The sequence below is a fragment of the Perissodus microlepis genome, chromosome 12 (assembly GCF_051167445.1).
Source record: "Perissodus microlepis isolate ML-2025 ecotype Zambia chromosome 12, ASM5116744v1, whole genome shotgun sequence".
Classification (NCBI taxonomy): Eukaryota; Metazoa; Chordata; class Actinopteri; order Cichliformes; family Cichlidae; genus Perissodus; species Perissodus microlepis.
In genome coordinates this window covers 37,247,519-37,259,701 of record NC_140472.1, presented here as the reverse complement: position 1 = coordinate 37,259,701, position 12,183 = coordinate 37,247,519, and the positions used below count along the sequence as shown (strand labels likewise).

At 43.3% G+C, this 12,183-nt stretch overlaps 1 protein-coding gene across 1 annotated transcript; it reads right to left on the bottom strand.

Annotated features, from left to right (window-relative positions):
* Positions 1-9,795: 9,795 nt before the first annotated feature.
* Positions 9,796-11,796, bottom strand: LOC146376989 (uncharacterized). The gene has a single exon (XM_084945635.1). The coding sequence runs from the start codon at positions 11,100-11,102 to the stop codon at positions 10,494-10,496; it is 609 nt and encodes a 202-aa protein (XP_084801761.1). The 5' UTR covers positions 11,103-11,796; the 3' UTR covers positions 9,796-10,493.
* Positions 11,797-12,183: the final 387 nt, after the last annotated feature.

Genomic DNA, 12,183 nt, shown 5'->3' with positions numbered 1-12,183 from the left:
TTTTGCAGTTTTAGTATCATTGATCAACAACCACTGATCAATGGCCATGAGTACCATTCACAGAGAGTTGGGGAATGCCTGCAATCACAGCATTGTAAGATAGTGACAGATGTACCCTTAGTGTACATCCTCATCCTTGAAAGAGTGTCCACTGGCCTGTGCGTGTGAATAGACTGCAGAGTCCTGGCCTGACAAGGTAGCTCTTCTGTGTTGTAGCCAGAGGTTGTTTGGTTTCCCCGATGTATAAATCCTGGCAATCCTCCTGGCACTTAACAGCGTACACTATGTTACTCTGTTTGTGTCGGGGGACCCGATCCTTGGGAATCCACTTCTGGATTGTTATTGTTGTCCTTCCAGTGCTGATGATCAGGGGAAACCTGGCAGAGTCCAACACTCACTAAAAAACTGCTCCAGGAAGTTTACACAGCTCAGGGGGTTGGGAAGCGCATCTGTAACCAGAAGGTCGCCGGTGTGGCAAGACACTTTACTGCTGTTCCACGATGTAATCGTGGAACAGCTCACTGCAGTCGTGAGTTTTCAGAATCGGCTCTCTGAGCAAAAAAATGACAATACCACAGAAAGGAAGTTTGATACCATCACGGGGAAGCTCGCGGTTCTCCAACGGGAGATTGAGAGACCAGTGTAAAGAACAGCTTTGAAATTCTCATGAGTTGTTGCAAAAGAAAAATTACCATCATAATCCGGCTACCCCTTCGGCGCCAGCTGTGGGCTCAAGGCTGGAGCCGAACAAAAACTCCCTGATAACGACTGTGTTGAGTCTGTTCCTTCCCATTCTATGCAAGGCCACCTGGGTTGGCTGGGAGACTGTTTACTTAGCCTGGCAGGGCGAAGGACACTGTCTCAGCTGAACTATGGACACGCACACACATACATATACTGATACTGATAAGCACTCACTGACGCATCACCCTCCCTACCCCGGATCCAACGCCACCTCCAACGCTGACCCGATGTGGACATCGGGTCAGCTGGAGGCGCAGTCGAAGATTGCAGCGGTCCCAGATCAGATGTACACACTGGAACATTTTCCCATGTTGCTTGTCTGTGTTTATGGTGTGTTGATATCTGTGCATCCATCCATCCATTCGCTTCCGCTTATCCTTTTCAGGGTCACGGGGGGTGCTGGAGCCAATCCCAGCTGTCATAGGGCGAGAGACGGGGTACACCCCGGACAGATCGCCAGTCTGTCGCAGGGCTAACACACAACGACAGACAACCATTCACACTCACATTCACTCGCACATTCACACCTAGTGACAATTTGGATTATCCAATTAACCTATCCCCACAAGCTGCATGTCTTCGGACGGTGGGAGGAAGCCAGAGTACCCGGAGGGAACCCACGCAGACACGGGGAGAACATGCAAACTCCATACAGAAAGACCCCGGCCTGATGGTGGAATTGAACTCAGGACCTTCTTGCTGTGCGGCAACAGTGCTAGCCACTGTGCCACCGTGCCACGATATCTGTGCATAACCCTAACCCAAAGAAGTGTTTCTGTGGTAAATTATATTTAATTTGAACTTGATTAAAGGCCATAAAACTACCCCTTTCAAACAGATCACAGATAAATGTTATATTTTTTTTTGAACGCCAATCATCAAATATACTAATGCCAATACCTTTAAGCTTTATTCCTAATTAGAGGTTGTAGTGCACTAGAAAAACCTCTTCTTCCGACGTGGGCAGCAATATTATGCCAAACCTTAAGTGTAGGCATCAAAATGAAATTATTTCTGACACCAAGAGGAAGGTCAGCCAGATCAATAGATAAAAGACTAAGAGGCGAAAGAGAGTCACAGCACCAAGTATCTACCGGTGGCTCGCTGTGGTATAGAAAGGAATGTAACCACCCTGAGATTATTATATTATTATTATACAGTAATAATATAAAAGGTTAGGAAGTGCCTGCCCCCCTTATCTGTAGGCAGTTGTAAAATCTGTATTTTTAGTCTAGATTTCTTCCCATGCCATATAAATTTAGAAAGATATCCCTCAATCTCTGAGAATGTTTTTCTGTTGATCCTGACAGGCAACATTTGTATGGGATATAATATTCTGGGTAAAACATTCATTTTGATTAAACTTATTCTACCCATCCAAGATAGGGGGAGGTCAAACCACCTATTGAGGTCATTCTTGATTGAGGCCACAATTGGTTTAGAGTTCAACTTGTACAACTCTGTTGTGTCTGCGGACACCCTAATACCTAAATATGTAAAACCAGTGGTCGACCACCTGAAAGGAAAATTAGTAGGAGCATCCCACCTCCCCCCGTCACCCAGTGGCAAAGCTTCAGATTTATCATAATTTATTTTATACCCTGAAAAAAGGCCAAATTGATTAATGATATGTGTCAGTGCAGGAATAGATGTTTCTGGCGTAGTGATAAAGAGCAACACGTCATCTGCGTAAAGGGAAATTCTGTATTCAGTATTCCACAAGGTTACCCAACAGATCTCGGCGTACATTGCAGTGGGAGCATCTATTCTTGACAAAACCCATTTGGTCAGGCTTTATCAGAACTGGCAGAACCTCCTCCAATCGTCTAGATAAAACTTTGGACAGAATCTCGCAATCTACACCAAGTAAACTTATAGGTCTGGAAGATGTACACAGATCTGCAGGTTTATCCTTCTTTAAGATCAGGGATATATGGGCAAGGTTTAAGGTGGGTGGAAGTGTGCCCCTCTCAAGAGATTCTACATACATTTTTAATAAAGGACCCACCATGTGTTTGGCCATTTTTTTTCCATAAAACTCTGGCCCAAACCCATCAGGGCCTGGAGCTTTTCCATTCTGTAAGGATTTGATTGCATCTAAGATTTCCTGCGCCCTAATAGGACTGCAAAGATCTAATCGACTTTCCTCTGATAGTATAGGGAGATTAACATTATCAGGAAACAATTTCCTAGCATTGAAGTAAATCTCTGTCTATCCAGAGTTAGACCTGTTTTCAGGAACTGTTTTAGTAATTGATCTCTTGTTTTCATTAGATTCTTGCACTCTTTGTTTAACCAGGGCAGATTAGATGTTGTCTTTATTTTTTGTTGACCTCTAATGGAGTATGTTGATATAACATCCTTGACAATGTCAGTGAAGTGACTGCTGCAGAATTGTGGATCATCACTACACAATAAAGGCTCCCAGTTAACTGATGCTAATGCTTCTGCTACATTTTGTCGCTGACTTCTTGGTATAAATTCATAAAAGGATCTCCTATTAGATGAACTATGAAAGTGATTCTTAACCCGTGATTTTATACGTTTTCTAGAAAATAATATAAAATTGTGGTCTGAAATACCAGTGATAAAATTATAAGATTTAATAATTTGCTCTGGCTTATTACTGAAAACCAGATCTATTTTAGTTTTAGAGTGTCTCGTTATTCTTGTGGGTTGTTCAATGTGTTGAGTAAAGTTTAAAGTCTCCATTATGTCCTTGAGTGTTTTTCTGTCCTTTTCACAGTCCCAGTTGACATTAAAATCTCCCATTACAATTATTTAATTAGACTTATTATTTATAGTATGATATTTAAGTAATATCTGTAGTTGTCCATAAAAAATATTCTTTGCGGAAGGAGGGCGATATAAACAGATCAATGTTACAGGCCTTCGATGGGGTCTGTTTTTAAACTGTTTTTTTTTTTAACAGAAAAGCAGAGACAGGAGACATCAGTTGCGTTCGGTCTGCAGGCTCTTCCTCGTCTGATTTATTAACAGAATTAAACAGTTACTTTTCTTTTCATTCAGACACACACATTTCTCTTTTAACAACAAAAACACATTCAATCAGGTCCATAGGTCAAACCCTTTTGGTTACCTTGCTTTCTCGCAAGAATAAACTTATAAAATAATCATTGTATATGAGTGTCCTTATTTACAATAACTCTGTAACCAAATTCTACTGCTGTTCAGCATCAAAAATATTTCTGTGCAGTACCATTAACACTGCAGTTAACCCGCTTATATACCATTATACATTCTTTATATTCTAACAGATTCAAACCATATATTGTTGTTCTACCTACATTCAAGCAGTATGTGGACTGCAAAACAGGAGACAATAAAACACTGGACCTTTTTTATGCCAATGCCACTGAGGCATACACCTCCTGCCCTCTCCCTCCTCTGGGCAGGGCTGATCACAACCTGGTCTACCTACAGCCCCTTTACAGACATGCCGTTCAGAGACAACCTGCAGCCACAAAAACTGTTACAACATGGACAAGGGAGTCGGAAGAGACTCTGCAGGGATGCTTTGAGTCAACTGACTGGGATGTTCTTTGTGATTCCAATCAGGACAATATTGACAATCTGACAGGCTGTGTAACAGATTATATCAACTTCTGTGTGGACACTGTGGTCCCCAAAAAAACCCATTCTGTGCTTCCCCAACAATAAACCCTGGGTTACCAAAGACATCAAAGCAACCTTAAACAAGAAAAAAAGAGCTTTCAGAAATGGTGACAGAGATCAGCTGAAACTGGTGCAGAAGGAGCTGAAAGCCAAGATTGGTAAAGAGTCCTACAGACGGAGGCTGGAAAACAAACTGCAGGAAAACAACACCAGGGAGGTGTGGAATGGAATGCGGGCTATCACTGGCCTGAGACAAAAGAGAGGTGTTGGGATGGATGGGGACGTCGAAAGTGCTAACAACCTTAATCTGCACTTCAATAGGTTTGACCTCACATGTCATGAAGACGCTGGAAAGACTTATCCTGAGACATCTGCGTCTGCTGGTGGAGCCTTGGCTGGACCCCCTGCAGTTTGCGTATCAACCTCGTATCAGTGTGGAGGATGCCATCATGGATGCCATCATCTACCTGCTGGACCAGGCTTATTCTCACCTGGACATTGTTGGGAGCACTGTGAGGGTCATGTTCTTTGACTTCTCCAGTGCTTTTAACACAATCAGACCATCACCGCTGGGGAATAAGCTCACGGAAATGCAGGTGGATGCCCCACTGGTTGGTTGGATTACGGACTATTTAACAAGTCGACCACAGCATGTCCGACTGAAGAGCTGCTGCTCAGATAACATCCTGAGCAACACGGGGGCGCTGCAGGGGACGGTCCTATCACCCTTCCTCTTCACTCTCTACACATCTGACTTCAGGTACAAGTCTCAGTCATGTCATCTGCAGAAATTCTCGGATGACTCTGCCATTGTGGGCTGTATCAGGGATGGACAGGAGGAGTACAGGAGTGCGGTGGACAGCTTTGTCGAGTGGTGTGAGCTAAACCACCTACAACTTAACATCACAAAGACAAAGGAACTGATTATGGACTTTAGGAAGCAGGCTCCTCCTCCTACCCCTGTCACCATCAGATGGGCTGATGTGGAGATAGTTGAGGACTACCGGTACCTGGGGGTACACTTGGACTGTAAACTGGACTGGACCAAGAACACCAATGCTATCTTCAAAAAAGGGTCGGCTTTTCCTACTGAGGCGACTCAGGTCCTTCAATGTTGGTAGGAAAATGCTGACCATGTTCTATCACTCGGTGTTGGAGAGCGTCGTGTTCTTTGCAGCTGTGTGCTGGGGAAGTGGGGTGAAGACAGCTGATGCCAACAGGCTGAACAAACTGATTAGAAAGGCTGGTTCTGTCCTGGGTGTCAGACTTGAGAACCTGGAGGAGGTGTCTGAAAGGAGAATGCTAAAAAAGCTTGTTTCTATCATGGACAACCCCTCCCACCCCATGCACGCCCCCATGATGGACCATCGGAGCAAACGCAGCAAAAGACTCATTGCCCCAAAATGCAGAACTGACCGCCACAGTAAATCCTTTGTGCCGGTGGCAATAAGACTGTATAACTCTTCCTCACTCTGTAGGTGATTTTCCTTAGACGATTACCAATGTTATTCTGTTCCCTTCCAGACCGTGCAATATTACCCAACAGTACCTTATTGAATATTTGTTTCATCCCCCCATCATACGCTGCTACTCCCTTTATTCTATTGCACAATACTATGTCACTTTCTAGAATCGCCTGCACTGATAGTTAAGTTATTTATTCACCAGGATATAGTTATATATATTACTTTGTTAGAGTTATCCGATACTATGTCTTGCACTATCCTACTGTATATTACTGTACACTACTATTCTTATTGTATATATTTTATATCTTATTCATCTGTTCCTCTGTCTCTCCTGCTGCTTTGAGCATGTACATGACAAAAGAATTTCCCTCGGGATAAATAAAGTTATTCTTATTCTTATTCTTATATTACATTTGTAAACAATAAAAAATATTCTACCATTGCTCACAAACAGTTTACAATCGTCCACAAACAGTATACATCAGACTATTTACATTTGACACACAAGAACTGGGTAGGTCCTCATCAACTGTAACTTTCAATAATGTCAGGATAAAAGAAGTGTCTAAGAGCTGCATTTGTCACAAAATAAAACAGGTAATAAGACCAGCTACCTATTTAAGCTAACAGTGGAATTGCGGCTTCCATTACAAATGGCGGTATAGTTAGCTTTCTCTCAATCTGTGAAAACACACTCTCTCACAACATTCGTGATCTTTAAACTAAGACAGAAAAAGGTTTCTTGCCTTTATATGTGCATTGCAGTTAGCAACTTGAAGTACTAACCTGTTTTTTTTAACAGAAAAGCAGAGGCAGGAGACATCAGTTGCGTTCGGTCTGCAGGCTCTTCCTCGTCTGAGGCAGAGAAACGTTGCACGGCCTATCGCACTCACCACTATCTCCCCCTTGTGGCAATGCCACGCAATTACATTCTCCATAACTCTAAATGAAAGTGCAACACCACCATAAAATCAGGTCTTTTACATCAATATACGTTTTACAAAAAAAATTACAATTGTGACCATACACTTGTGGGTGTCACATCAACGTAAATGACATTTCTGGGGAAAGAGTGATTTTAACAGAAACATGTTCTATTTCAACATCTATTGGTGAACTAAGTAAGAGCAATCCAGGTGTTTTTTACATACACAAGTATTCCTCCTCCTCTTGTTCCAATTCTATCCCTTCTGAATACTGTGTACTCTGGAAAGACAACCGCAGACTCAGGAGAAGAACTTCTGAGCCAAGATTCAGAGATATCCAAAATAGAAATATTGGAATTGCTTAGAATATGTTCCAGTTGCTCATGCTTTGGTAACATACTGCGAATGTTAATGTGTCCGCATAGAAGCCCCTTTGGTTTATTTTTAGTGTCCCAGATTACTTTAGCCTGATTAAATGTCTTGCAGATCTTTGTTCCTCTGTAACTTTTAATAGCAGGATTTCTTGTCCTTTTGTTGACAATGCTATGAGCATTTAATGATGAGAAACCCTTTACCGGAGACTGTAGTTGGGGTACAGCAGGTGGGGGCCCAGGCAGCCGGGATGGGGGCACAGGCAGCCAAGGTGGAGACCCAGGCAGCCGAGGTGGAAGCCCAGGCAGCCGAGGTGGAAGCCCAGGCAGCCGAGATGGAGGCCCAGGCAGCCGAGGCAGAAACCCAGGCAACTGAGGCGGAGGCCCAAGCAGCTGAGGTGGTAACCCAAACAGCAGAAGCAGAGGCCCGGACAACAGGGGCGTAAACACTATTAGTTGCAGATGTAGCCTTACTAACTGAGACGGTAGTTGGAGCACAGTTAGTTGAGGTGGAAAGCAATGCAGAGATAGCTGTGCCCATAGGCTAACTAGGTTAATTAGTTGTAGCCAGTCCAAATCACTGATGTTTGAATTAGGTCCAGGATTTAGTTCTATATCACCAGCCAAAAGTAGCATCAGTACAAGTTTCAGAATCTCCAAGGACAATTGTGGTGTATTTAATTGTTCATGTTTACCTGGGGGTGGTCTAGCATGACCAAAATCAAAGAATCTTGTGAACAAAAGATGTTGACTCCATTTGGCTGGAAAAATGGTATAATTATCCAGCTTTCTTGGACATGTCGAACTCCACAGAAGATAAAAATGTATAAAAACAAAAAGACAAGTCGATGTCAAGATCCAGGGGTTTTTAGATGTTTTTTTAGGTGTTTTTTTTTGGCAAAAGCACAGGACCTGCCAAGCTGTGTGTCTGCACCCTAGCAGCCATCTTGAATCATTTTTGCCCTCCGACTGGAGTTTAAATCTGCTTGATATTGATTTCTCTTGTTCTGTTTTGCTATAGCCATTATTGGGTCTTGTTAAGCACTTTGTGATTTTACATCTTGAAAGGTGCCATATAAATAAAGTTGTAACTTACTTACTTACAAACAGGGTGAATATCTGGTCCAGTGGTCCACAGCCAGGACATGAGTCCATGTGAATCGAGAGTGCATTAAGGAGTGACTGTGTCTGTTTTTTGTTCCTGCGTTTGTACCGAGGAGTGTTTGGACCGTGACATTCAAGAGCTGGTGTTCTCTCTTGGTGAGGTGAACAACGTCTTCAGATTAAATTATAAACTACATCCAAAAGGAAACATTTTCAACCTACAATAGCAGAGTTAGAATTAACCTGTGTTTAGTGTTTGGTTAAACTGTATTGGGGTTTGTTAAGGCTTTGGTTGACATTTGGTAAAAGTGAAAAAGCTAAGTGAGACCGTTCCTTTAAAATAAACACGATGTGTGAAACACATCAGCTGCTTCACAGGACACATTCACACTTACAGTTACATAAAAATGTTTAATTCAGCTGCAGAAAAATGTTTCTTATCAGATTTTAATCCTTAAAATATGTATGAGAACTGCACGAGTTACAGACGGACGGGTTAAGGCACAAACGCTATTTCATGATCTTCAGACTGAGGAAAACCATCAGCAGGAGAAGACCAGATGGAGGAGGAGGAGGAAATGTATTTAAATTAATAATCATCTTCCTCATTGGGTTGTCATGGAAACAACATATCTATCTGCGGGCTCCTGTGTGTTGAAACCTGCTGAGTACCATCTGACACACACGCACGTTGGACAAAGACCAACATTTCTGTGAGAGGGGAGGAAACGAGGCGTTTTTGTGAAACCAGAATCAGAATTTTCATCGTATCATTATATCAGCAGTCTTAAGCAGCAGTAATTAATTTGGGAATACCTTGAGATTAAAATCTCTTTTTCAATCTGACCATTAGAGCACACGGTTACAAAATGAAAATTCAATTTGAATTCAATTGAGGATGAAAATTTCTAATGTGACCAGACAAAAAAAATAAAACCAATCATAACGAGCAAAGAATCCAAAAATATTTCACTTTTTCTTTTTCAGAACTTACTGAATGATCTTGGAGGAAAGGAGAAAAACATGGCAGATATTTCCCCGACAGGGATGACACAGGTCGACCACCATCACACTGCCCACTGCATCGGCGTGTCTGAACTGGCTGACTGTCACTTGCTGTTTGATCGAGGTGATGACCTTTGGTTCATTTTCAGACAGTTTTCACCCAGCAGTCTCGACTCTCTTAGAGATATTTTCACTCACTGTTTGAAGGCATGAGGACTCTTTCTTGGAGAAGACTGGCGGTGAGTCGTTTAGTTGACTAAAGAAATATCACACATTGGAAGTCATCTGTGGAGAAAATTTTCCCTTCGTTATCCTGTTTTTTGTTTTTGTTTTTTCACCAGGAAAGCACAAACATCACTCCACTTCCTTCACTTTTCCCTGAATTAAAACCAAACACTCCATAGTCTGTGACATGTAAACTCTGGGCTAGAAATACAGATGGCACCTCTGAAAGCCTGCCAGTTTACAGCACTGACCCATAATGCACTGCACACATCATGATGGCACTCTGCTAGTGGACTTTCGCAGAGTCAGAGAGAGTCAGAGTCAGAGAACTTTTATTCGCCACATGCAGTAAACTGCAGTGAAATGAACCCGCCCCCCGACCTTACACACACAACACAGACATCACATGGGGATACAAGTCAGAGAACGGTTGCATTACAGAAAAAAACACTGAAATGTACACGACAATGGGAAAAGTACAAGAGGAAAAAAAGAGACCTCTACTCATGCTGGGCTACAGGAGGACAGCATGAGAACAGGAAAAATAAAAACTCCTCTGCACAAAAAAGCACATAAATGTCCACAGCACAACATTATAGAGCACGTGACCAGCAACAGGGTTGGGTAGGGAAAAGGAGTAATCCCAGGCAACACAGCACCCATCCTGCCACTGCGCCAACTCACCAGCGCGGGCTCAGACCCGCCTCATGTTCCCAGGAGGCAACAAGCATCGAAGGCATTGGAAAGGGAGGGGGGATAAGTGAGTGCTTGTCAGTGTAAGTGTATGTGTGTGCGTGTCCATAGTTCAGCTGAGACAGTGTCCTTCGCCCTATCAGGCTAAGTAAACAGTCCTCCAGCCAATCCAGGTGGCCTTGCATGGGATGGGAAGAATAGTCATCACACAGTCGTTATCAGGGAGTGATTGTTTGGCTGGCGCCGTGGTGGTGTCCGCATTACAATGTTGATTTAGTTCATTTTTCATGCGAGCAGCCAGGAGAATTTCAAGCTGCTCTTTAACACTCTGACACTGGTCTCTCAATCTCCCGTTGGAGAGCCGCGAGCCTCCCCATGATGGTATCAAACTTCTGTTCCATGGTGTTGTCATTCTTTTGATTCTGAGACCTCACAACTGCAGTGATCCGTTCCGTGATGTCATCCAACTTTCGCTCAAGGGTCTCATTTTGAGCAGGCCTCTCTCTGATGTATCCCCCCATACGCTCAATGGTGTTGTTTTGAGCCTTCACAGCAGCTGTAAGCGTCTCCAAGGTGTTAACCATGCTGCATTCGTTGTGAGAGGTCGCGCCTCGTCCCATCGCTTTGATTCCAGCGGGCAGCCTTGGGGGGGTTTGAACAGCCGGTTCCGCTCTCTTATTTCTCCGATAAGCCAGGGCCAAGCCAGCTCCGATCAGCAAGAACCCTGTTATCATGGTTCCGAATAGGTAGATATCTTCAGCGTCCTCGATCGACAGTCCCGCCAGGCACATGACCCTCCAGTTCTGCCACCCGTCCATCGTGTATCCGGCAGGGAAAGTCCCTCCAGGGCACTCGGGCTCTCCCGAGCCCAGACTTCTCGTTGAGAAAAGGGTGTCAATAGCATTCAGAGACCAGTTGATCAAATCCATAATTCTCTTTTAGGTTTTAGAGAACGACAGTGAGAGACTGTTCCAGGGAGAGTAATGCACACAAGACAAGACAAGGACACAGAGGCTAAGCAGGGAAGATAAGGGTAAGGAGGAGAGGAGAAAAGTGCGACCGCCTTCGCTGAGAGCCAAACGAGCAGGCATAAACATCCTCCACCTACACCTGAACCATGGTGGTTTCTTAGCAGCTGTTTGACCGTAAAGGCCCGATTCACACAGTCTCCTCTGAACATGTAGAGATGTGTCTGCTACTGGAGCTCTGTGTGGCATCTATCTGGGCTCTGATCTGAGCTGATGTTAACTTGTGATTTCTGAGGCTGGTGATGAATGTATCCTCAGCAGCAGAGGGGACTCTTGGTCTTCCTTTCCTGGGGCATCCTCATGTGAGACAGTTTCATTGTAGAGCTTGATGGTTTCTGCGACTGCACTTGGGGACACATTCAGAGTTTTAGCAGTTTTCCAGACTGACTGACCTTCAGTTCTTAAAGTAATGATGGGCTGTTGTTTCTCTTTACTTAGCTGATTGGTTCTTGCCATAATATGAATTCTAACAGTTGTCAAATAGGGCTGTCAGCTGTGCACCAACCTGACTTCTGCGCAACACAACTGATGGACCCATTAAGAAGGCAAGAAACTCCACCAATGGACCCCGACAGGCACACCTGTGAGGTGAAACCATCTCAGGTGACTACATCATGAAGCTCATTGAGAGAAGGCCGAGGATTTGCAGCACTGTCAACAAAGCAAAAGGTGTAATCTAAAATGTAAGACATGTTTAGAGTTATCAATGCTTTCTTTGCTACATAGTTCCATATATCTTGCTTCATATATCTGATGTCTTCAATTTGTATCTACAATGTAGAAAGTAGCAAAAATAAAGAAAAGAAATCAAATGAGAAGGTGTGTCCAAAACTTTGACTTGTAGTGTATACATATACATACTCACATATATTTATATCTAAACTATCTAAATAATATTTCTTCTACCTTGTGTATGTTTTGTGTATGTGTATGTTAATCACAACAACAGTTGCTCCAAGGCGCTTTATATTGTAAGGTAGAC